The sequence below is a fragment of the Eptatretus burgeri genome, chromosome 10 (genome assembly GCF_056783735.1).
Source record: "Eptatretus burgeri isolate ZD-2024b chromosome 10, Ebu_testis_v1, whole genome shotgun sequence".
Taxonomy (NCBI): Eukaryota; Metazoa; Chordata; class Myxini; order Myxiniformes; family Myxinidae; genus Eptatretus; species Eptatretus burgeri.
In genome coordinates, this window is record NC_140970.1 from 70,662,052 (window position 1) to 70,689,724 (window position 27,673).

General features: G+C 42.8%; 1 protein-coding gene across 3 annotated transcripts in view; it reads right to left on the minus strand.

Moving 5' to 3' along the window:
• The window catches only part of AGXT (alanine--glyoxylate aminotransferase), an 83,329-nt gene that overhangs the window by 23,050 nt on the left and 32,606 nt on the right, over positions 1-27,673 (minus strand). For 2 of the 3 annotated variants that reach the window (XM_085898879.1, XM_085898877.1), the window contains 5 exons: positions 19,349-19,541; positions 14,869-14,933; positions 13,529-13,629; positions 5,426-5,496; positions 4,336-4,420 (listed from right to left, as the gene is read on the minus strand). In XM_085898879.1, coding sequence (XP_085755005.1) covers positions 4,336-4,420; positions 5,426-5,496; positions 13,529-13,629; positions 14,869-14,933; positions 19,349-19,538 — 512 coding nt within the window. In that variant the 5' untranslated portion in view covers positions 19,539-19,541. The remainder of the gene's footprint in view (positions 1-4,335; positions 4,421-5,425; positions 5,497-13,528; positions 13,630-14,868; positions 14,934-19,348; positions 19,542-27,673) is intronic. The other variant, XM_085898878.1, reaches the window with a different exon arrangement.

The following is a 27,673-nucleotide window of genomic DNA, read 5'->3' on the forward strand; positions in this document are numbered from 1 at the left end:
AGGGCATTAGCAGAGATAAATTACCGCAAATATGATGCATCACTATGACGTCATATCAATTTTTATGACGTAATTCCTAGTTTTTGACATTTTTCGTTTCACAACCCAGAGTTTTCATCGGATCTTCACGAAACTTGCCATGTATATGCAGAAAGCCCACGCACAGACAGTAACCATCTCCGATTTTGGAAATTCTTCCTAGAAAAAAAGTTGACGTCATAATATCGCCGCTAATGGAAATCGCCCATACCATTATCTCCAAAACTAGGCAAGCTGTTTGAATTTTGTTTGTGGGAATCAAGCCGGGCATTAGCACAGATAATTTATCGCAAACCTGATGCATCACAATGACGTCATATTCGTTTTTATGATATCATTAAGAGGACAAGGATCTTAGCTCATTTGAGCTTGTTGTTGGAATACAGAATTATGCAGAATACAGATCTATCAGGATTAATTAACTGTTAGCTTAAAACAAGTGGTTTAAATTTCAGTTGAAGATCACCATAGAATTGTGTTTCTGCAGAAGGAAGGAAAAACATGAGTGAAATAGCTTGCATCACTTGATTTTCAAAATGTAGCATCTGAAGCACAATCAACAAAAACATATTCTGCAATTGACAAATCCAGAAGTGGAATACCCAAAAAGCTGTCCTGTGTACAAAAAAAAAGGATGAGAAATACTTGAAGATAATGTCCTTAAGGAATATAAATAAGATGAGAGTTGAATTGACAACAGAGCTGGAAGCAGTTTCAGAGATTAAAAAAAATTTTTCCCCCTTCATTCAAATATGGCTGCCAGACCATATGACCGACGACATTTTCACGATCGATCGTATATCCCCAAGGATAGTCAATGACATTGTTAAAGTTTCACGTCATTTGGTTCAGCGTTTTTTTTTTGTTTTTTGTTTTTTTTGCTAAAAATTTGGATTTGCTAAAATCCAATATGGCTGCTAAACCATGTCTTTGATGACATCATAGTTGGGGAACTTTTTGTTCCTCACGGAAAGTCGATCATGCCTGTAAAGTTTCGGCTCAATGCTCAGCCACTTCTAAGATTTTTATTTTTTCAAAAAAATATTGCTGTCAAACCATCTTACCGATGACGTCATCAGTTTAGTTTTCTCGACAAGTTTCTTCGTCTATGACCCTCAAAATTTTTCACACTAATTGGATAACACGATGCATGCAATTATGACATCAGGAACGCACAGTGGGGAACATTTGATAACGATGACGTGTGCCAAGTTTCAATGTTTTTTTTTTTCATACATCGGTTACAGACTAGACAATGTCCAAAGATTTTTTGTTTTCTTTTTTGCAACATTACTGCCATACCGCATGACCTTTGACCTCACGGTTACAAAAAAAAAAATTCTCCAAGGGTAGGTGCTCATGTGTTGAAAGTTTTTTGCCTCAAACGCTCAGGCGGTTGTGGAGAAAACAAACTTGAAAGAGAATAAGCATACAAAAGTGTGGCGGAATTACAAGTATAATAAATGGAGCAGAAATAATAGGGCTCCTTCGGTCCCTGAATAATCATCTTCAGATGGCATATTTCTGAGCTGCCTCTCTCTCAATGACAATGACTGGTGCCGTCCGACAGAGTTTTACTCGATGCAGCAACCTTTGCTGTCGTAATTTTAAAGGTTGAAAGATTCCACAAAAGGAACGTAAGACTTCATTCCTTTGTAAAGGAAAAGGAAGGGATTAGAGGGGTGGGCAGGACTACGACTGCCAATCAGCCTGATGGGGAAGGGGCACATTTGCTCAAGAGCCAATCAGACCAATATTAGTGTTGTTAACAATGGAATATTATCAGGATGCTGGTGACAGCAACAACCCACACATATTTCTATAAAGTACGTACTATTTAGAATGTAAGATGGTCTATAAAATATGAACAGTACCATTACTATGTGAGCATAGCTATAAAGTTTGTACAACATATTTCTAAAAAAAAAAGTAAAGAAACAAGGAATAAAAACACATTTTTACAAAATGCAAAACGATGTCGGGGTGTTACTCCAAAAAGTATTTAAACAAGGTTGGGATAGTCACAAGAAATTATCATGTGAAACCATCCCAAAATCTTTCTTTGAATAATGGTTGTCCCAAGAAAAGACAATGTAAGTATTTGTTGTTGTTGTCTCCATATGCGGATTTCAGAAGGTGGAACGGAGTCCTCCCAGGTCTCGACGTATCCACCTCCATTTCAGTCGGTGAGGGGGGGGGGGTCACGATTCATGGACCAAGCTGTGAAGTGTTGTTCTCAAAGTTTTGTTCTTGCGGCTCTTTGAGGATTGTCACTGAGTCTCGGACAGCTTCCAACTGCAGTTCATTTGTATTAATATTCCCAGGGATGTTTTTTTTTTAAGATCTCTGTGAGGGTCTTCTTCATCATTCCCGTTTCTCCAATGACCACTGGTACAATTTCAGTGCTCTTCAGATTCCAGGATTTTTTTCACTTCATTTTTGAGATCTTGGTATTTTGTCATCTTCTTGATTTCTGCGTTGTTTCGACCAAAATCACTGGGAACTGATAACTCAATTAGCAACACCTTCTCGTCTTCTCTGTTTGAACCTCAGTACTATATCCGGTCACAATGCTTTGTCTGTTCATGTTCATGCTCGATGGGATCATCAGGTCGTGTGTGAGCATTACTTCCTTGTTCTCAATTGTTGCTTTTGGTTCATGTTTCCATGAGTTTTCTGGAAATGCAATATTGAACCGACGCAGAACTTACGCTCGGCTGATTGACTCGGTCCTCCATCCATCCATTGGGACCATACTCTGTGCAGAGCGTTGGTGCTGCCTCAGCAGTCTCCTTGGCTATTGGGCGCAATCCTGGATGGGTCACCACTCCGACGCAAGATACCAGCAAGCTGGTACTCATTTTGCCGACCTCAGAAGGATGACAGGCTGAGTCCACCCCACCTGGTATTAATTCAACAGCCAAGCAGGATTTTAACTCAGGACCCAAGGATCCCAAGCCCACCCCCCCTAACAATTAAGCCAACACCAGGCATACTCAGTCCTGCCATTATCTTAAAGCCATTCATGTGGTGGCCTTGGTCTTGGGCATTAATATAATGATTCGTTCTCTTTCCCAGTTGAACTGATCTCTTCTTAGCCATTCCAATGAGCTTTCTTTGTCTATGCCCAATCTGTTTTATTTATATATATATATATATATATATATATATATATATATATATATATATATATATATATATATATATATATAATCTCTTCCTGCTCTTTTGTCATTAACCCAGTTGTTGGTGTATATCTGTTGATATTTTGCTTTATATTTTTCCTTCTTCTTTTTTGTAATCGTTGCTGTTCTGGTTCCATGCATGGCGTCCATGCATTTGCAAGTCTTTGGAAATCTTTTGCTTGGTGGGTTCGGGATACCTTCTCTGGCTTTTTATCTTTATGTTTGCATACAAATTGGTTCCGGTAGTCTGAACTTTTCATGTACTCAGCCAGTCTGACAGTTGTCATTCTGTGCACTTGGTTGAGTTCCATCAAGGCACTACCGCCTCCTCCGCTCGGCATGTACATTCTCGTGGTTCACTGATTTTTTTTTTTTTGTGGATGGTGAGGAATTTCCTTGTTTTGATGTCCAGTTTATTGTTCCACAGCTGTATTGGAATACTGGTATTGCTAGTTGGTGGATGGCTTTGATTTTCTTTCTCGAGGTGGGATGTTTTCAGGATCAGCCTCGTTCTACGCATGTATTCTTTGGTGATTGTTTTGCGCATTTGTTTGTGACGTATTTGGTGGCTCTCTTCTACTCCGAGATATTTGTATGATGCTTCGTTGTCTCGATCTTGTGTTGTTTTATCGAGGTCGATTTTTTTTTTCTTTCCTGTTTTTGTTGATTTACCTAGTACGAATGTGCACTTGGCACACTTATCTCGGCCAAATTCTATTTGAATGTCGTCAGAGTACCCTTTCACCAATTGGTGTGCGTGCGTGCGTGCGTTTGAGTGAGATAAACTGTATACATCACAATTTTGGCTGTGTTCATTCGGTCGATATAACTTTGTCTTTTCTTGGGACAACCATTATTCAGAAAAAGATGCAAGGATCACATGATCATTTCTTGTGACCATCCCTTCCTTGTTTACATACTTTTTGGAGTAACATCCTGACATACTTTTGCATTTAAAAAAAAAAATGCTTTATTATTTGTCATATTATGCTGTATCTCGAATATTGGGATTATCCGATTCACAATATTGTATAACAAAATTAATTTATGGGAGAAAAGGCCACATTTTAATTGTCCGTACGATGACTTTTTGATTTGCATCTGTTTTTACCATGCTCGTTCACTGAAGGCGATGGGTGATGGACCAGGAGGGCAGCTTAACACTTTTTGAGAACCCGTGTACAGCACATCAATTTCTGCAGAAAAATGATCCATAGGAAAGTAAGGCATTTCAACTATAATGCCATGACCATGGTCTTTCAATGTTATTATTATTATTATTATTATTATTATTATTATTTATTGTGCATCCTGTGGCTGCTGGTTGCATCATTTTCTGGGGGTGTGGATGTGTGCCAGTGATGAAATGCTCTCTGTTACGAGTAAGCTGGTACTCATTTTGCCGACCTCGGAAGGATGACAGGCTGAGTCAACCCACCTGGTGCTAATTCAACGGTTATAACGGACTCAAACTCAGGGCCCGAAGATCCCAAGCCAACCACCGTAACCGTTAAGCCAACACCAGGCTTCTTTCAATGCTGAAGGAGTTTTTCTAAGATGAGAAGTTTTTTGTTTTTTTGGGTGTTGTGAGCGAATGTGTATTGGACTGGATTTCAATTTTGAACTCGGTCCACTGGTTGCATCACTACTCTAGCTGTGACACTGATGCAATGTCACACATTTGCACACAAATTTGTAATTTGTTCAGGGTGCTGGTGATGACTCTCTTTCTCTCTGTGAATGACACAGTAGGATTTTTAACATTCCACCAACTCATGCCGGTAGACAACACCCAGTTTAATGTTTATCCGAGGGATGGCACACATATTGATCCCTCGCCATCCATGTGAATTACCAGGATGACTGTTGATAACTGGGTTGACATTCAAACTCAGTTTTTAGAGAGCTCAGAGCTGAGTGTGCATACCTTATAAGCTATCCTGCCAGCCCTTTTTGTCCTTTAGGGATAATGTCGCTTAATTGTGATACAAAATACAGCATCCAATTGCACTTTGCTGGGGGTCTGCTGATTGAGAAGAAAGAAAAACACTCGGGTTAACTGTTCCATTTAAAAGTATGAACAGTACGAATTTGTTGGGGTTTTTGGAGAATGTTAGTGAATCGTCATCACCAACAATGTGTATCATGGAAAAAATAGTGGTGCTTTCTGATATGTGCTGTAGCCTATCTGCATGCTAAACCTTGTGCATCCATGTAAAGTGGAACTCCTCCCAGCGCAGCCACAGAGTCCACCAGGAGCAGGCAGCCATGTCTGCACACCAGGCCAATATCAGGTAAGAATGATTCCACACTTATGCAGCTGGATATCCTGCTTGGATAGCGAAATAACTTTCCTTTTTGCGACCTGACAGTTTGTTCATTGACATTCATTTTTCCACACACATCCTTGTCTTTTCACACACTCGCCAAGCTTACAACATTCCACTTAAATTTCAAGACTTGTGAATCGCTTTATCTGATTATTAACAGGATTGTTACTGCACATTATTACAATATGAACTCGAAGGGCACTCTGTAGAGCGCATACCTCCACCACGCAATACCTGATCCATGAGAACATATTGGGCCCAATATATTTTTGAAATATCATGCGATATATCGTTTTTTGGCCCTGCCTCTCAATGGTGAAGAATAAGTTTAGATTTTTGTGAAGATCCGGATCCTATAATTTTTAATCAGTTCGTCCTTGTCACACAAGCAAGCTGTCCACAAAATTTCATCCAGATCCATCCACAACTTTTTCAGATATCCTGCACACAGACAAACAGACAAACAAACAAGAAGAAGACGTCGTGCAGAGCATGATACTTGCAAAATCCATAAAACATATTTGACCTAAAAATAATTGGTGGTTGAATTCACCACCTTGGTTGTTGACCTTTTGGTCCATGTTGACCTCAAAAATAATTGGCTTGTTGAATTCAGCGACCTGAAACATAAATCCTCTCAAATTTCAAGTCGATCACATGTAAATTGAGGATTTTAGAAATCTCACACAAGTTGTTGACCTTTTGACCGATGTTGACCTTTTGACCTCAAACAACAGACTTCTTCCTTATGACAAACTCTACAATGTGGTGAAGTTTCGTGAAGATCGGTTTAAAATTGTGACCTGTAAGTGATAAACAGACTTGCAGAAAAACAAAATCGATAAACCAAATATACTTCAAAAATCTTCGATTTTTGCAAGCAACAAATAGTGGGGCAACTTAGCATAACAATTGTGCATTTTGTGAGGAAAGCACCAAATTTGGCACACTCGTAGCCTATCATATTATGAGCAGATTTGGATATTGGGCCATCTCAAATTCAGCCGCTGATTGCTGTGGCAGCCATTTTCCACTGCCATCAAAATTTTGAGATGGCCCAATATCCAAATCTGCTCATAATATGATAGGTTACTAGTGTGCCAAATTTGGTGCTTTCCTCACAAAATGCACAATTATTATGCTATATTTGGCTAAGTTGCCCCACTAAAACAGAGGCGTGAAAACATAACCTCCTTCACCTTCGGTGGCGGAGGTAATAAAACCTCATTATTATGCAGTTGATGCAACGTAATAAATACTGTTACATTTATGGGTTGGTGGGGGGGGGGGTGGGGTGATGGGTGTTCAGCTATTAGAAGTAAGATATCCACACCCATTTGTGTTCATGCAGATTTTGCGAATTTTACCTACGCCACCGAAGGTTATGTGTTCACTCACCTCTGTTTGTTACTTGCAAAATCAGATTCGCAAGTAAATTGGTTGATCTGGTCTGTTATTGTGTCTGTTTGTCTGTATGTCAATCACATAAAGGTCACTTTTTTACTCCGATTTTCATGAAACTTAACCACCCGGTGGAGGTAGTCACAAACAAGACGCTTATTGTTTTTAGAACATTTGGTCAAAGGTCAAGGTCACATAAATCATCAATTTTTCATCTGATTCACTTGATATCTTTATATTGTTATGGAGCAGTATATTTATTTAATTGTGCTTGGAAAAGGTTACATTTGCTGTTAAGTAAAAATAACACCTTGAGGAGAAGCAAGTAGAGAGAGAGAGAACGAGAACGAGAACGAGAACGAGAACGAGAACGAGAACGTACGTTCGTTCTCCTGAGCTATCATGGCTCTGCTTCATGTAGTGCATATCATTTTGGAACCGACCTACCCAGTGAAGGAGGAATCGTAGTCTTCTGTATGCACACCGGGGAGGGTTCAGTAGCTCACCTATTCCCTGACCACAATGGACCAACTTCAACCCACTGTGCATTGGTCAATATTCAGCTTCGCTTCTTATATCGTACCCACTGATGTATTCTTCGCTGAACTCCCTCTACACATGGAACCTACCCGTCGGACATTGCACTGCTTTTATATCGGCGTCGCTTTCAAAGCTGCTCCTTGCATACCCTCGTTGGTACCATGTCGAGTGATTTATGTGCCATTTTTGAGAGTGCATACTCTCGGAGCTTATTCCTCCCTCCAAGCTCTCCTGTCCTTCAAGTAACACATCATCCTTCACAGCTTGGTATTCCTGTCTTCATAATCTGTGATGCAGCTTTACCTGTGGACTCGGGTTCTTCTCCATGCTTCGGTGATACGAGGACTTCACCTTCTGAGGACTTGTAAAATGCAACTGTCCAGTCGGCTTCATCCGGCGTGCACTCTCCAGATTAGATCCTTTCAACCGTGCTCACCGCCAACCTTTCCCCCATTTATAACCCGCTGGGGTTTCTCATACGAGCTGCTTGCTTCAGACACATTGAGAGTTGAGTTAACTTGTAGCTGCATTGTCGTCTGTGATGTTTGTACTTCTTTAATTTATGGATTTTTAGGAAAGTCATTAAGTGTTACATTTAATTAGTATTATTGTTTTTAAGGTAGACATTAGTGATTAATAAATATTCCTTATAAAGTTACTTTTCTGTCTCCTGTCGTATCTTCGTTTCACCCTGAAGACCCCACTAAGAGTGCAGTCATCCTTTTTAAAAAAAAAAATTTCTGCTGAGACACCCTCCAAGTTACCAGTGCTGCAGTGCCCTAAGGTCGACAAGTAACAATATATACTATATATAAAAACTGAAAAACGAGCAGACAGTGAACCTTTGTTGAGGTGAAGTCTCGGTCAACCCATGTGAGTCTGTCTATTAATTACGTACTGTTTGAACATGAGTTGGACAGTAAGTAAGTCTATTAATTAGAAATTGCTGATCTGAGATGAGGTATCTGCAGAAAAGGACGGATTTTATATCTACTACAACGATGGATTACATGACCTTTCTGATGATTTGGAGGTGAGCTGATAGGTCTGTCGTTGAGCGGATCAGTTTTTGCACCTTTTATGTAATGCAGTGATGTTGGCTGATTTCCAAACAGATGGGAAGATGACCTTGGGCAAATGACAGGGTGTAAAGAGTAGAGAAGATGTGCAAGAGCAGCAGAGCAGGTTTTTAGGACACGTGAGCCGATGCCGTTTGGTCCAGTTGCTGAATCGGATGCGAGGGTTGAAAGAACGTTCTCCACATTCTCAGGTACAAAAGACACAGAGTGCCGGAGCAATTGGGTCCAGGGAGAGAGGAGTTTGTGAAGAATCAGGGATGAGTTAGTGCAATTGGTGAAGAACCCATCCCTAAAGATTGGTTAATTCCTCCAGAATTACAGACCAGATGACTTGTAATACCTACCCCTAATGGGAGTGGTGCTATATGATGCATATTTAGATATGGAGAATTTGGGGGCTGCCCACCACTAGAGTACCTATATATAGAGAGTAGCGACAACTCAGCTATAGGCGCCATTTTGTTTCACTCTGGATAACGCGCGGTGCGTGCGCTACCGCCGTAGCAGCATGCATGAATGAAGCAATACATCAGGAGGGTGGGATACATCACTGGACATGTATATTTATTCTCATGTTTTACTCGGCCAAAGATCTTGATTATAGAATCAATGGGGTTGAAAGTGATAAAATGTTAAAATGCATGTACTCATTACACGGGAAACTCAGAGTAAGTTTGCCAGAGAACGAGACATTTGGGAGAAACTCGGCCTGTGTAGGCTTATGACATGAAGTCAAGCCAAATAAAAATCTCGAGTCCATAGGCCTAAGTTGGGGCCTCAATTTGATCCATACCTGCCCCTACCCATCCCTCCCCACCTCACCCATCTTTACTTTTTTCATCTCACCACATTATCATCTCACCCATAACAAACAAAAACAACAAACACCGATACCTACATGTAATTTATCATCATAGTTACCACCCAACATGCTCTCAAACACACCAAAAAGTGACTATGCCAAAATGATTGTATCAGATTTCAAAAATATCTTAACAATTGAAATGACCCTTTTTTATGGGTAAAGAATAGTTAATTGCACAGGCCTGCTATGCAATTATTGGATGAATCTATGAAGCACGTTCATGTCAAAATGCTTATGTTAAGTATTCAACTGGTACAATGTTGTGAAGAAACAGTCCATGAAAAATCGCAGTAGGTTTGACTTGCTATTTTATTTCTGTCAACAGTGTTCCATCAATTTGCAAGATGATGAACGATAAAGAAATGCTACAAGTTATAAGTACAGGTAACTCTGCTTAACTTGAATCTCTTGGGACCACAGAAATCTGTTCGACGTAGAACAAATCTGCCTCACAGAAGGTAAATAACACGTCTTGCATAATACGGTTTCAAAATTTGTTTAAACTTGTGCGAATAATTATTCGACTTAATAAGGCTGACTTACATGCATGCAGAGTTACCTGTATTGTTCATACACTGCAGACATTTTCAAATTCAAGTGTATAAATACGTAATATCATGATTAGTTATATATTAGTGTTTACAGCAAAATTAATTTTGGTGAAATATTAACAACTTGACGGCAAGTTTTCAAGACAATACTACATGATTGATGATTCTGAATAAAAATGGAAATACACCAAATGAAAGTATGAAGGTCAGAGATTGTAGGCTAGATTTTTTTTTATGAAACCCCATCTAATGTGTTGCCATGGTAACCAAATAAACAGACAATTCATTACAAATTGTGTATTTTCATAAGAATGTGCAATTAAGTGATAAATATGTAAATTAATTGGGTTGCTAAATAATGATTGCCCATATTGTTAGCTTTCTAGATGCCAACATCCCAGACTACCATTGATCCTTACTGGGGTTATGATAATAAATAAGATCAACGGCATGCATAAAGAGGGCCCCCAAATTTAAAGCATTTCATTTTTGGGGCAGGCGTGGGGGCAGTGGTTCTATAGGTAATTTTTTGTTCCAATTTAATCATACAGGCTATAAATCAAATAAATCAATAATAATATCAATTGCTGCTATGATTGATATAATTCTTATTACAATAATCTTTACCATGGTAACACATTCAACGCATATACAGTAAGACTTATATACCATACATGTCAATGTCCATATGTGTACATTATTTTGCCCTTTTTTTAGTCTAAAACTTTACTGGTTTTTGGTCAACATAAGAAATAGACAAATACCAAAATTGTTCATCAAATTACTTATCAAAACAACGAATTTTCTCTTCTTTCCATAGATAACAACTTCTAAAAGCTTAGATGTCCTTGAAAGTTTATATGGGTCACATGATGACATGCTTCCAATACCGGGAGCCGTGCCTAAAGGCACTGTCGACGGCTAAAAGCTTAAATGCAGAAATTGAAAAAGAAACCGATACATCCTGTACCCCTTCTCAGATTTGTTGCTGCACCCAAAGGCGCAACAACCCGTCATTTTGACTAATAAAGTTTCACTCAGTTTCAAACTCGGTCTCTCCGAGCTCACTCGGTGAAGATCTGGATTCGATGCGTAGCTTGGCGCTAGAGTGTGAAACAAAATGGCGCCCATGTGTCACGTGACCATCAAATTCTGGTCCCCCTATGTCGCTACTCTCTATATATAGGTACTCTACCCACCACCTCCCCCCCCCCAACCTTGAACCTCTGGGACTATTTTTTTTATTAATGCCAAGAACCCTCCCCTTCACCCCTTGAGTGAATCTACCAGTTTTCAACTCGTTACAAAAACGTCCAGTGGATCAGGGGTGCATAGAAATCAAATGAACAGACACTTCTGTAATTATAGTAGGATTAATTACCGATATGGATTGGACCGTGTTTGACTTGCCACCCACACCAGGAGCTGTTGTTTGGGCCAGGTCGAGATTGGTGCCAGTATTTTGAGAGAGAGGGAGGGAGTTCCCCACCCTATACCCTTACGGGAATGGGACAAGTGGTTGGCTCGATGTCACCTGGCTGTGACGGTGGAGTGGGCCTGATGGTCTGGCCCTAACTACCATATGCAGCGAATGCTAAACACAAAGACATCCTCGAATCAATCCCACTACCAAGCACTCTTTCCACGTTCCATTGTCTCTCGAGTCGTGCAAAAAGACCACCTGCTCCCATAGCTGGCCAAGCTAATGGTCTTGGACACCTCAGTTTGCGATGCACCTAAAGGAACCATCGGCTTGTTTGGCATCACAACAGCCTCTCAGTACTTAAAGGGTCGAAGCATGTTTGCAGCGAGCTCCCAAAGACTGAGTTATGCTCGTTCCCTGTGCGAACATGAAATGTACTGTATATAGATAGCCCCGATTCATATTTAAAGGGATGAATTTTCCCACTTTAGATTTTCCCCAATGCATGGACACAAAGTCTGATCCCAATGATCATTCACTTGAGACGACAGCCAAGCCATATCATATCTCCCTCCATTTCACTTGTCCATTATTATATGTTACAAACTCTTCTAGTTCACTACAACATGATTCATCTGAAGGTTCCCCTATGGATACCTTGTTATGACGTTTATCTCCTTTGAGTTTATCCATTTGCACACTTTCCTCGCATATTAAAACCTTTACCAAAGTCTTTAATAGGTGAGTCCGGTGCACTAATTGACCCACTTGTTAGTGACGGCGACAGGCGGTAGCATTCTCCACTCAGGTGCATCAGCGTATAAATTGAGCCTTAAGCCGGCTATCCATGGAGTTAACTGCTCCGTCATTTACAATTGACACCTCAACTGCGCTTTCGTGGTTGGATGGGGGTTGTAAACGTAACAATACTCCATTGGTGTGTGTGGCAGCAGCTCCCTGTTGCCTTTTATGAGTTGCGATTGGCTGCGATACGTCACAAGATTCTCACAGCCAATCACTGACTCAAAGGCAAGACGTGGTTGCTTCCACAGAAAACCTGAGGAAATTCACTGAAGTTGTTTAAAATGCTTAATGGTAAATATATTCATCCAAGGATTTGACGCGAAAAATAATTCCTTATTATCGGTTAATGATTCTGGTTAAAAAAAAAAAAAAATTCATTCTTGGTTTCATTTCCTCTTCCAATTCATTTTTATATGCCCTATATATATATATATATATATATATATATATATATATATATATATATATATATATATATATATATATATATATATATATATATATATATATATCGGGGCGTATTATGTGATACCGGTCGTCCATCCGTCTGTCTCTGTCTGTCTGTCCGTCCATCCGTTCCTGTCCGCACTCTAACTCCCAAAGTTTTCAACTTTCACGTTTCATATTTGGTACATAGGTACAGACTGTAGAGATGGTGTGTCTCGACATACATTCGTCATCTAAAGTGGTTGCCATGGCAACCAGGATGCTGTTTTCCATGTAGTAGCACAATTCTGTATATACCTTCTTGTTCTTCATAAATTGACGTGTTTGAATATATAAGTGTGTGTGTGTGTGTGTGTGTGTGTGTGTGTGTGTGTGTGTGTGTGTGTGTGTGTGTGTGTGTGTGTGTGTGTGTGTGTGTGTGTGTGTGTGTGTGTGTGTGTGTGTGTCACAGAGACTTTTTCAGGCGTATATTGTGCTCACTTGAGCTCTTGTTATTAAAATGAAAGGCCGATAATCGTAATATGAATACAGTCAGGTGGATGACTATGATAATGATGTCATTCATTATTATTATGTTTCTGCCCGCTGTGATGTAAAATAATCCAAGAAGGCTTTTGGGATTATCAAATTTATTTCTGAGCTTATTGATTTAAAATGCTTCAGAGGCGGCTTGATTGACCATTCGACGCATGCTAACAAAATATTTTTTGACAAAAGGTGAATTTTTTTTTTTTATGTGATAATCGTGATAATCCCTTTGCACTTAAATGTTAACTACTCCTGACTATATTGCTATCCTCTAATCTGGATGGCTTTCTTATCCGAAGTTATCAATAAGGGCACAGCAGTGACGGACAGACACACCTGTGACAGAGCTCCCCAATTCCATCTAACGGCTGTAAAACTCCGGTGGAAGATTCTCCATGTGTGATAAAAAACAATATGGGTTGATTTTCCAGCAGGCCCTGAAAAGAGGCATTTCAAAGCTTAGACACAGGCCTTGAATTGTCATGTGCATGACCTCTACAATGCCCCTGAAGCAGATGACCATTAGAATAATTAATCAGAATCATGATCACTGATTGAGCTGTCAGTGTTGGATGTAAAAAAAAAAAATAAAAAAAAATGAGTATACAATGTTCGAGTTATTGTATGACATATGTGTTTCTGTAGAAAGTTTGCCCATGTTCCATTTCACCACAACGTGTCCGTCCCTTTGGCAGTTGGGTAAAGGTACAGGGGTTTTACCACTACATGCTCAGTTGTGTGAGTCGAGGGACAGAGTTGGGTCATTGGAAGTATGCATTTTGTGTAGAATAAAAGTTGCAGACAACCCCAAGAGACGTGCTCAACACAACATGTTATCAGTGTATGCCCATCTTTAAGCCAGAAGACCAGAAAGTGACTTGTTCTGTTCCTCTACATATGTTTAGCATTCCAGTACATGCCAACTTTCAAAGCTGGGGACATCTAGCCTCCTGTTCCTGTCTGTCTGAGTTTCATGAGGACACAGAAAACTTTCCATCATTTTTATCAAAGTGCAGACATTATTTTTTTACGATGGCCTCCTCACTTGTTGAAGTGAGTGGAATGCATTCAATAACTTTTAGTTTGAGTCACTGCCTTGTCCTCAAAAGGTATATTCATTCAAAAATTTTTTTTATTATTTATTTAATGTTTTGGTTCATTGTCACAACACTATCAACTGACCCGAAAACTCGATTAAAACACCCTGGTTAATGGAACGTGTTTTTAATGAGAAGTATATGGCTTCCAGGACTGTCTCCAGCCTGAGTTTGAATCCCGACCCAGCTATATCTTGTTTTGCTTGCAGGGTGAGACATTGATGGTCATGCCGTCCCTGACATGGATGTTAAACTGGGCATCGTGGCTGCCAGCATCATTTTGTGGATGTTAAAGATCCCACGGTGTCCTTCTTGAAGACTAGACGAACTATCGCTGCTAAGGTAATACAATCGCTCTTTAACTAGTATAGTACATCTCAGATCTCATGATGTATGGCTTGCAACAGGAAGTAGATAATTTATCTGAAAACCATTTTATATTTGCCAATGTCAGTTTTAATGTCATTCCCTAACCATGACTGTGTGACTGCCTTGTATACGAACTGCAATTAAATGCGAATAGACGTGTGTCTATGCCATCAATTTGGTGAGCATGCTCATAAGATAATGGACTCTCACCTTTTCGATATCACATAGACTGAAGTATTTCCCAGCATCCTTTGGCATTATGCATACATCGGCTCCTGGACGTGGAGGAGAGAAAGAAAAGATGACATTTTGAATGAAACATTTTTTGAGATTGCGTGACTCTCTTGTAACGATGAAATAACTCAAATTCTCGATTAGTAAAATGTTTTTAGATCATGAGTTGCAACAATATCCAAGCAAGACAATATATGTTATTGGGAAGGAAGCAATGGAAGGTGTGAGTCATTGCTTTGCTTGATTTGACAGAGCAAAAGAATTAAAAATAATATTCAGAATAAATCCCTAAAAAGGAAAAGGAGCAAGTTCTCGAACGAGCTGAAATAAAAGTTACAAAAAGTGTGTAAAAAGCAGACCTTCAGTCTTCCCATCAACTTGAAAGACATCAAATGGTTCAAACCCTTGCATTTCAGCATCAATATGTTTCAGATGGTTCCAACATTCTCTCGTCTTCATTGTTGAGAAAAAAAAAGGCATGCATAACAATGCTTTGGGTAACTCCTGAGTCCAGGAAGAAGTTGACACGGCAGAAGGTGCCGAGACTTTATTTGGATTTTGGAGGCCATCTTGGAAATGAGATTAGCCCAAGATAAACCAAGGCAGAGGTTACACGGTGACGAGACTTTTACTACATGCATATGATCCATGGATTTGGGTCATTTGCTGGTTTTTCGTTTTTATTTTTAGAAATACTCGATGAAATGTGACACCTATTTGAAATGTTTTGTATATCAAACAAAGCTTTGATTTCACAAAATCGCCAATCATTGATGCTGCCAATACCTGTACTTTCATCACGTCCTAACACTGTCACCATAAAATGGAGTGATCTCAGGTGATACGGCTACATCAAGAAAGTATCGTGTGGTGCCGCTCCTGGTGGGAGAGGGCTTCCACCCTTAACAATGCAGTCCATGTTTTTTTCCTGTGCATTGAGGTGTTTTGAATTACACGTTTGAATAATGATAACATAATCACCCTGGTCGCTCCTGTAGGGAGCGGGTGCTTCTAGTTTTATAAATCTGTGTTCTCCATAATTCTCATAATAAAGGTTTGTTGAAGTAAAGGTGCATGGGGCTGCCGAGGCAGTTTTATCAACGAGGAGTGTGGTCCTGGATGGGTCGCCGCTCCAATGCAGGTTACCCCGATTGGTAATGACCCCAGTACACTGGTACTCATTTTGCCGGCCTCGGAAGGATGATTGGCTGAGTAAACCCCACCTGGTGTTAAGTCAACAGCCAGCAGGGGCTCAAATTCAGGACCCTTAGGTCCCAAGCCAGCCACCTTAACTGCGTAGCCAACACCAGGCTATATTGGGGTACAAGTTCCATCAAATACAGTTTCCGTGCAAAAAGGATGGGGGTTACTTGAAATCAATTTATACGGGTTCCAAATATGTATCTGAGTCAGAAGTATCTAATCCCCACGTGCACGCTATGCTTCGAAATTTTGAAGGAGAGGTTCACAAAAACCCATGGAAACAATTAGGGAATGGCTTGTATGGAAATCGTCCGGTTCATAATGTGCAGATCAAAAGTTTCGTTCTCTTTTTGTGGAGATTTACTATAATATACATTTTATGGAAATATTGGGATACACTGAACATAAAAACCAATGTTTACATTTTTTTTTAACGTCTCTACGGTGGCCATCTTGGATTTTCAAAATGGCCACTATTGAAAAATCAATTTTCCAAATATCTCTCCTTCTAATCCACGTAGCCGAGTGCTTATGGTGGCGAAACATACTTTTTAAGGGACATGGGATCCAGCAGGACTAAGTACTAACAGCTAAGTATAAGGGAAAGAAAGATATTCGATAGAAAAGACTTTTTTTTTTCTCCATTTAATCATAAAGCTGGCAATATCGCATACAAAGATGAAATTTGTTCTATCATCCGATTCACGGTTTGCAAAGAATGAGTCTTCTTCATGTTCATACTGTGTGGTACACATGCCGATGTCGGTGCACCGCAAGTTCTTTGACCGGCAATAACATCTTTGTGAGGAACAGTCTTCCTTGCACTGGTATCTCACCATCTCTATCATAGCCTTGGATGCTGGAGGAATATCAACGGTGGTCAGCTTCAGCTGTTCATCATCGTCCTTTTAGTGGCCATTCTGCAATGGATCCAGTGGAACTTACTTGGCAGTTCTTGCTTGTCCCCAAACTCGAGCCTGCACATGTACGCTCAGGATGTGTTGTTTGAGGATACCAAGTCTAGGTGGTAGCTTGTCACTCTCTGCCATGTTTTTGCAGAACAGGTGGCATCGCAGCTCTGGAATGCATCGGATTTGAATTCCTTTTGGGCAGGAGGCAGCACACACAAATCCTGCCAAGTTTGTCTGCAGCTCTTCTATCACTTCTGTGTCATCAGATGTCATCCTCGGAGCCTTGATGATGTTATCTTCAGCTCCTAGGAATATCTTGAACCACGTAGACTTCCCTACTCCTGCAAACCTCCCAGTGTTGTCAGCACCAGAGAAAGCATGTGTACATTGGCTGCACCAGAGAAAGCATGCAATGCAGGCAAAGCCTTCGCCTTTTCTGGACCTAGGATCTCCCAGAATGGTTGGATCTGTAAAACATTTGATGCCATGGAGATGGAGGTGTTCATTGACAACAAATCATCATCGTCTTTGGCCAGGACCAGAACATCTGTGTCAGGTGAGATAAATGGTATTTGTACATCTCCTGGGTTTCATCTTGTTGCAGATACTGCAAGACATATCATCAATGTGTCAGCTTCCTCATGGTTGTTCTTATCAAAGGGGCCCACATCCTTGTTGCCCCAAGTTCGGCCAAATGCTGAAGTGATGACCAGCTTGGAGGAACTTCTGCTCTCGTCCAGTCTTCTCCGCTAAGTACACTGTTAAATTTGCCTTTGTCTTGTCTTTTTTTTCATTGCATATAAGTGAATAATTTTGTATAGAGGCATTTTGTGATTTATATGACTGTGCATATGATTTAGTGGAACCTTTCTAATTACCACATCAGCGGCAATGTTCCACCTCATTCACCAGTGCAAGCCCATAAGTCAATGAATCTTTAAGGCATGAGGCATGGTCACTAGGGAGGGGATAAGAGACCACACATGGATGCTGGCAGAAGGTGCAGTGAATTAGACCAGTCAAAGGAGTTCACTTGAAACGAGCCATTTAAGTCAGAGACCGTTAAGTTGTTGTCGTTGTTTAAGAGCTGAGCCAGTGGTGTGGTTGGGGAACTTACCCGTCCCTCCCTGGATGTTCCACCATGCTACCCCTATAACGAGTGCTTGCTCCCTCCTCCCTTTCCCCCACTCCCCACCTCCCAATATCCGTGCCTGCTCCCACTGTGCGTGCGTGCGTGCGCGCGCGTGCATATTTGTTGAGGGCGAGTGGGATAGCCTCAAGCGATGCACACTTGCCTCTTAGCTCTCTTGCCCGAGTTCAAATCTCAGCCCAGCTATAAACTCACCCTGGTGTCTCGCAGGCAGGGTGAGACATAAATGTGTGTGCTGTCCCTCAGATTGACATTAAACTGTGCATCCTATCTACCAGAATGAGTTGGTGGATGTTGAAGATCACAATGTATCCTTCGCAGAGAGTAGGCAAACTATCAGTACCCTGGCCAAATTCCAAATTCCTTCCCTGACTACTACTGACAAGGTAATGGCAATCCTTCCCTGTGCCAAGAAACGGCTTTGGCAGCACCAAGACTCTGTGCAAGAGTGTGGCACATGTCGTCAGATGTACATGTATGAATAATTTATCGAACTTATTGAGTGCCTGATTAAATATCCACCTGGATCATCAGCAGTGTGACTTATCACTCATATCGAACAGTAATTTTGTGGAATCTCCATAGCAATTTGTAATATCACACAGAACTCGATCGCCATTGGAAGTGTGTAAACCGAGCTATTCCTTCGACCTTAAATTCAATAGAATAAGGGCTTGTGGGAGATGGGGACTCCAAAATAAGTCTCACTTGATGACGAGGTACAGCTTGAATAAAAAGAGTTGTGATTGTCCCGCACTCCACATATATCAATGCATGATGTCCATGTTTTTTCACTCAAGGAGCATACTGTATGTGTTACATTCAGGTTTCAGTGATAACTTGAAAGCAGGTGCTTTGAAATGCACGCATACTTGCCATTGGCTTTCTCTACCTCCTGGCATGAAGACAACACCCAGATGGGAGAAGTTCCAACAAATAGTTGAGGAATGTCTTAAAATAAGTCAAGTCAGGTTAATTGCACTTCACATCGATTTTTGCAGCAAAAGGTGTTTGTTACCTTTGAATTACCATTACACAATCTTTTCGTTGCAATGTATAACCGAAGTAAAAGGAAACTGAATACGGCAAAGCAATAATTGACGAAATGCCCTCCTTGTGTCTTCATTCCCAACTTTTTAGATAGAAAAGAACTCTTGCCGAGCCACAACATTACTTCAAATGAGTTGCCTACCAAGCCTATCAGCAATATCAGAAGCTCTTTGTCCCCAAATGCCATGTGAAGCAATGAGCACCCGTTCTCCATCCTCCAGTAGGTTGCCCAGGGCTGCCTCCATGGCCGCATGGCCTGTGCCGCTGACCGCCAATGCCCAACGAGAGTCAGTTTGAAGTGCATATTTGATGCCTGCTCGTACTTCATCCATGATCTGCAGGACATTCATGAGATCTTTATAAAAGTATTATTCAGTCAGATGCAATTTTAAAGCCAAACTAAACTCTTTTTTTTATTTATTTTTTTTCAATACTGTATGATATTGAGGCTCGTGGAAGAGTGAGGTGACAGAGACAGTCGGTTGCAAGAAGCAACAGACTGAAGAAATGGGAAAAAGAAACAATAACCTACAATATAGAGGGTTAGGTTTGGGATGGTTAATGGGGGAAGAATATATTCCCCTCTCTCACTTCAACTTGCACCACAGCCAACTCTAATCATGAGAAGGATGAATGCCTCAATCCTGTGTTTATTTTCAAATCTTGTCCACATCACCTCACCCGCTGTACCTACCCGACTCGGTCACACCCAACTGCTCATTGCCTCTGTCTTTTTTTTTTTAACCTGTGAAGGTAGAGAGATTTCTGGAAACCCTCAACACTGGCCTAGGGTCCGTCAATAGGCCTCCAATGATGCCCTGAGCTTCTCCTGTAATTTTTTTTTAAAACGGTACAGAAAAAATGCTCATTGGCTCGTCCTCACTTCATTATGTGCATTGTTCTAGAAAGTGTTATATCAGAATAACGTCGTATATGATAGCGCACATATTAATGGAGGAACACACAGAATATCACTTTGAAAAACCTTTCACACAAAATTTTATCGCAAAAATGTGATGCTCGGGTACCCAGGTATCCATTCCATGCATCATTATAGGGTTGAAGTTCTTTAAAAATAAGAAAGTTACAAAAGACATAGAGAAATGGTGGAGGGGGGAGGAGGGGCCTGTGAGGTTGTTTGCTCCAGGGCCCCTGCTGGCTCTCGACATCCTTGCAGACTCACATCCTGCCCGCTTTGCTCTCCAAACTCTGCCTTTGGCATCCAATGTCAACTCCACTCTTGGATTACTGACTTCCTCTCCTCTCTTCCCATCGTGTAGTCCAGGAGCATTAGTATAGGGATGGAAAAAAAAATGCAGAAAGCTGATTTTTTTCAGGGATAGTTCTCTGTTATCTCCTGAGTAAAAGTGCATAAAATCCCGAAAAATCCCGTTTGTGCAAAACGCGTGGGAACGCGAAATCCAAGATGGCCACCGTTTCGCTAATTCCGTCAGCCGGAAATCAGCTAATATCACATATGGTCACGTAATACATGATCTTAGGGGTTTCAAGGTATGAGGAATTCATTCCCTCCCGATTCCATTCCCGATGTTATTTTTCCATATAAAGCATCATTTATACCATCAAAATTGATATCATGGCCCTTTTTTAAATATAGAAAGGTCATGACATGTGAGCGGTTGAACAAAATAAATTTTGTACAAATGCATTATCCATGCATGGGATACATATGACACCAACCAATGTTAACCGGACAATTGAATATAATGGATGTCAATTGTCATATTTGTTGGATGTGACTAAACTGTTTTTGTTGATTTGTAGGTTTCCAGCATTACTGTGTTGACACCGATGGGCATATTTTATTACTTTAAAAATTGGTGGTATCAATTGAGCCTCCTTATTTTGGTTCAAACAATGTCTTTATCCTGCCCTCATATACTTCTCTTTATGTTTCAGATGAATAAAGCGTGATGGCAGCCCAGGATATATGTCGACTCTGTGTCAAGGTCATCACCTCAGAAGCTAGCGTAATTACCACAAAAGGACTCGACAACATCCTAAAAATCAGTGCGGAACTCCAGGATGGGGTTGACAAAAAACTTCTGCAAGAGCATCCTCCAATCCCAGCCCATATATCTTGTAAAACTAATTACACTCGACCTTCTAACGTTACAAAACACAAGAACATGGCTATGGGAGGTGATGATAATGATGGAGATCAAGAAAGTAAAGTTATTTGCCGTTCCCACGTTCCCACTTTTAATATCAAAACACACTGCATATATTGTGGAAAGTACATGGACACTGATCAGAATAATAAGCTAGCTATAAATCAACGTGAATATATCCACAAGGCTGAAACTGTAATGTCGTGGTAAAGGTGCGAACAGGCAGACACGAGCCAGGGGATAGCACAACCCTGCTTTATTGCCACGAGCGAGAGTGTGCGCGTCGGATGCCCATAACTCCGCTTTATTACATACTCGATGCACTCTACAGGCACACGACCTACAGGCCACTGCTAATGACAGTACATGCTGCTTCCGACGCTACTCGTGCTACAAGTCCCCAGTGGGCGAGTCGTGACATATGAAGCCCCAACCACGTGACCACCACCACCAACCGCGACTCGGGCTACACCCATACAGTACACTCCTCCCCACTAAAAACATGAGTATAAAATGACCATTATCATGAGAAGCAAAATCGGCAAATTAAACTACGGCATACAAAAAACAAAGCGGAACAAAACGACATTAATCAAAAATCATAGGCACCACAACACAGAAAGCAACCAGAGCCAAAAATGGCATTAATCATGTGGCCGTGAAGCAAACCCAGATGAGACGGCACAAAAGAAAACGTGCTTCATCGGCACAACCTGCAACCCCAATGCCGCTGCGTTAACCTGGCACAGCATTCATCCTTTCGAGTTGAATCCCAAAATGCAGTGGACAGGCGCTCGAGTACTGAGTTGCACGACGAACCCAACGATGGCTGCAGACCACAAAACCCTGGCCGTGTTAAAGATATAAAGAAGCAAGTTGGGAAGCACAGCATCACTACGCAGCAGAAGTGCCCCCAGGCAACTCATGCCTACATGCCTTCCGGCGAGGTCGCGATGACCTCCAAGCGAACCTCCCCCGGCTCCATCAAACGCCCCCGGTCGACAAGCTGGCACATCTCCCTCAGACAGGACCGAATCAGGTAAACACCTCGAGCCTGCAAGCCCCGCGGCGCCAGCGCGGCTGACCTTGGCGAGACCAGAGGTTTGCGCTCCATGGCGCCAGGCACATCTGACCTTGGCCATATCAGGGATGGGGGTGACGCTGAACAGTGCCGTCGTGCCACGTGCAAGTCGAACCGACAATTAGCCAGCGGCCGCACCACCAATCTCATAACAAAACCACGCATCAAATCCAGCCGAGATCTCAATGCACGTCCGATTGGACGATCAGTGTAGCCTGGAGACGTATCGGTGTCATACAACAGCAAAAACATCGTCTGCCCTGATGCAACCTCCCCTTCACGTACAGCGCGTTCTCCCAGTATAATTCCCACACCTGAGAGGGTAGCGAACCGTGGACTGCCCTCGCAGCTGGAGATCAGAAAGACCTCTTTATTCGCAATGATCGTCCGCAAGTCCTTCACATCATATCGGTTATCCCATTGATTGATCTCAACCAAACATATTATGCTCACACGCAGACTGTCGGCATTTGCTTTAACAATGCTAAATTGAATCACTCGTGCAGTGAGAATCAAACACACAACAATTAGCAATTCATGAATCACATCGTGTGTCCGCCCCTTGGTTGTCACGACGTTGAGGTGACTTGCGTGCAGGTCCCCATCCAAACGTCGCAGAGGACACCGTCGATGGTCGCGTTCCGCGAACTTCTTGAACGCGACCGGCTCGCTCCAATCCCCCGCTGAAATCGCCTGCACGACACGGGTGTGCACTGTTTCATGAGTGCAGCGGGAGCGTGAGAGCCCGTCGCTGCTGGCATGGCCCCCGTTGCTCCAGACCCGTACATCATCGTCGCAGGAAGCAATGAACGGCAGCCCATGCTGCATCGTCGCGGCTCCCGTCGCCGGAACCTCGCCCTCGGGTCTCGAGGGAGGCCCGTGCCCAAACGGAGGTACGTGCCCCGAAGGAGGCACAGGTGCACCTGGAGGTACGAACTCTGAAACAGGAACCTCTTCCTCCTCCCCCGTGCCTGGCCGTCCAAGGCCACCAGCTGGCGCCATCCAGTCTAGCCTGAGGCGAGCCAGCCAGTCCCGGCCAAAAAGGGCGGGCCCCTCCCCTCGTACCACAAACAATGAGAGTAGGGAGCTTTGACCTTGGTAGACCACCAAGATGTCTGTCACAGCAAGTGGTGCAATCACTTCGCCGGTGTACGTGCACAGCGAAAAGGTCGTCTTGAACAGGTGAACACCGCGAAGGTCACGCGCGGCCCGTTCACCCATGATCGACACTGCAGCCATGGTAACAGCTTGAAACACGTTCGGTGCCCCGATCATCTCGACCTCCACTGTCATTGGTCTTGTCACCTTCGGACCAATTGAAAACAGGTTCAACATCGGCAACATCTCCTGCTCCGGGTCGCCGGGATCGCTATGCCCAGGCTGCACGACTCGACCCGGGGCGTAAAAGTGTACGCCATGCACAAAACACCGTACCGGCAGTAGGTCGCAACCCAGGACGTAGGGGTCGCTTCACACACTGCCATTCATGACCGTTATGATGGGCAATGACCCTCGGCACACACACACCATAGACGCCCCCGAGTGTTCAGACCGCCGTCCGACTGGCTGCGTCGCAAGGTTCGGTCACGACCCGCACCGAAGACTGTGCGTGCGGCCGTGTGCGCTTGATACATCGCGCTGACCTTCAGATCATCTGCCGCGCACCGGCCATCAAGACTCCGGACATCTCTCGGAGTCTGTGCGACAGCCGACGCCGCTTCTGAGTTGAACTTTAATGTCCTCGTCCTTTAGCCATGGCATTGCAGAAACCATTCCCGAGGCTTGCATAGCAGAAATAAAATGAACTCCGAGCGTGGCCGTCGTTCACTCGACGTGACTCGCAGGCGCCGGCGAGACGTCTGGCTGCAGGACTCGACCCGCACCGAAGACTGTGCGTGCGGCCGTGTGAAACTCGCGATGCGCTTCCCTGGGCTCCTCGCCACGTGGTCGAACTCAAACCGCGCGAGCTGCGCTAATTTTCTCGGTGCTCCGCGCACACTGCAATCCAATTGCTCCGGCAATGACTCCAAGCCAATATCGATGAGAACCAGGCACTCCGCACACGTCGATCCGAAACAGACTCGTCGCCAAACTGTAATGTCGTGGTAGAGGTGCGAACAGGCAGACACGAGCCAGGGGATAGCACAACCCTGCTTTATTGCCATGAGCGAGAGTGTGGGCGTCGGATGCCCGTAACTCCGCTTTATTACGTACTCGATGCACTCTACAGGCACACGACCTACAGGCCACTGCTAATGACAGTACATGCTGCTTCCGACGCTGCTCGTGCTACAAGTCCCCAGTGGGCGAGTCGTGACATATGAAGCCCCAACCACGTGACCACCGCCAACCGCGACTCGGGCTACGCCCATACAGTGCAGAAACAACAGAACTCCTCTCATCCATCATAGCCAAAGCACTAGAACGAGATGATACTTGGGGTAAAGAAGTTCACATCAGAGTCCAGAACGTTGGGGATCTTGTAGCAGCTGAGGCTAAATATCATCATCACTGCCAAGTTCAATTCCACAAAACCTGTGCTTTTGAAAAGAAGCTGAAGGGACGCCCCTCTGGTTCTGTGGATGATTTAAAACAGCGAGCTTTCGAAAAACTTTGTGAAGACATAGATTCTAGTGATATCCATCAGTACTCGATCATTGATCTCGAAAAACTCATGCAAAAGTTCTCTGCCAATAGAGAGTGTTACACAGCTAAACATCTGAAAACGAAACTCCAGGAACATTATGGTGATAACCTCATAATAACCAGTGAACATGGAAAAGAGACCATTTACACATTTTTAGATGAAGTAAGTAGAATACTTAGAGATAGTTACAAAGCAACAGGATTAACAGCTGAGAACATAGTAGACATGGCAGGAACTCTAATCGAGGATCAGATGCGGTCAATGCGATATGATGCGTCTCATTATCCCAAGTTTTCAGATTTAAAGAGTAGTGATAATATGGTATCTACACTTTTATTAAGGTTTTTATCACACCTGATAAAAGGCAATAAATGTGAACGTCATGTACTTAGCTCATCACATGGTATAACAGCTGCTGCTCGTCCAAGATCGTTTGTATCGCCTATTCTGTTGGCGATAGCTGTGTACATCAACACTAATCTTGAGTCTCGTGAGCTTGTCGATATGCTAAGTAACATGTCTTTTGCGGATGACTATCGAGAGGTGTTGCGACTTTATGATGCATTACTTCCAACAACAGAGAAGGAGTAGGACTGGGAGGGATCGCTTCTTAACTTTGCTCTCGATAATGCTGACATTGATATCCGTACTTTGGCTGGGCACCATACTTGGCATGCATTGGGCGGTATTGCATGCAAAACTCCAGCTGGCGACGACGTTGAGCCTGAGGGACCCCGCTCAACCAGTACCAGGAGCTCTATCAATGTTGGAAACTTTGGAGAAATAGCCCTTAAACGGTACAGAAAACCAGCAGTTCCTGGTCTGAAGCGGGTATCGATTGGACCACTATTACCCCCAAACCCTAATCCCCCTGGTCTAAAGGCAGCAATTAAGCTGGATGACATGTGGCTGGCAAGTTATTTTGTGACTGATGATATAGCTTATTGTCCATCATGGAGTGGCTTTAATCAAACCGTTTGCCAGGGAAAGTTTGAAGTTCGTAGAATTGACATCCTCCCGTTTGTTAATCATGAACCCACTCAGCCAGATACACTGTACTCTGCCTTTTCCTTTGTACAAAACTGCTCAGTGAAGTACAAGCTGGGTGCAGTTCCAGTGACCTTTGACCAGCCCCTGTATATAAAGGCTGCTGATATAGTCACGTCATCTCCTGACCTCACAAACATTTTCGTTAGGCTAGGTGGGTTCCATTTAGTCATGTCCTATTTAGGGTCTGTGGGTCATATGAGTGACAGTGGACTGAGAAACCAGTGGGAAACTGTTTATGCACATAACTCAGTAAATCATATGCTCACAGGCCATGCATATGCTCGAGCATTGCGTGCCCACATGCTATCAGCAGCTTCCCTTGTTGCTCACTTGCTTGAAACCCCAAACTGTTTGAGTGGAGTAAACCTGAAAAAGGTAAAATCCCTACACGACATGCTGCTCAAACACACGCGTCTCCCAGAAGTTCTTGCCGAAGAACATGCCGTCACACAGCTCTCGCAGATAATGGACGATCTCCAGCAGGACGAAGCTTTGAGCAGCAGGACAGGGAAGTTATGGATTGAATTGCTAAAAATGGTTAGAATCCTACTGCTTTTCATCCATGCAGAGCGCAGTGGAGATTGGGAGCCGCATTTATATTGTATCACCAAAATGATACCCGTTCTCCATGCTGGTGGGCATACTGCATATGCAAAGTCATCCAGACTTTATCTGGATCAAATGAAGCAGTTGAAGACGAAAATGGTCAAGAAAGAATTTGCCAAGTACACATCAGAGGGATACTGGACCGTCCGGAGAAGTAACCGCTTCAGGTCTGGGAATTTCACAGACCAAACAATCGAACAAGTACTGATGAGGATGCTTAAGTCTCGAGGAGGTCTAGCCCATGGTCGTGGTGTCACACTGAGCACCGAATCAAAAGTGGTGCACATAATTCCACAAACTGTTCCAATTTATGAGTCTCTGGAGATCTTCAGTGGTGTGCACTCCAACACCACCGATCAGCACAAGGACCTACGCCTTACCTCAACAGCCCGTGATGGTCTTCACTTGACGAGGTTTAAAGATTACCTTGCCCAGCATTCACCATTCATCTACAAGGGTGAATACAAGGACAGGTAAGTCTGCATTTCCACAGGCATTGTTGCTCCCGCAACAGCCAATGCAGATCATGCGATTGCACTGGGGGAGTTGGCTGCTAATGAACTCACTGGCAAGAACTATGCAGATGCCAAGCTCAAGAGGAACGATAAAGTGATATCCATCGGTGCTGCCACCAATAGTGCTGAAGTCCGTGGGTGCCGTGTGGAGATTGATCCCATTTCCCTCTTCCTTCGTGTCACGTGTGTCATACGTAAACGTGAAGAAATTAAAGTTCACCTCACATATGAGTTCACCAAGCACCCGCCATCCCTTTTTGAGAGTGCTGTGATGCGCAAGACTGCCACAAGTGTTCTCGCAGATGCCCTGAAATCCTATGTTAACCCTATGTGTGCCGGAGAGTTTCAAAATGCTCTCCGTGTTGTTGATGGAGGACATCTGTTACATAGTGTACTGTGGCCCAAGGACTGTACATATAACGATGTTATTAATGAA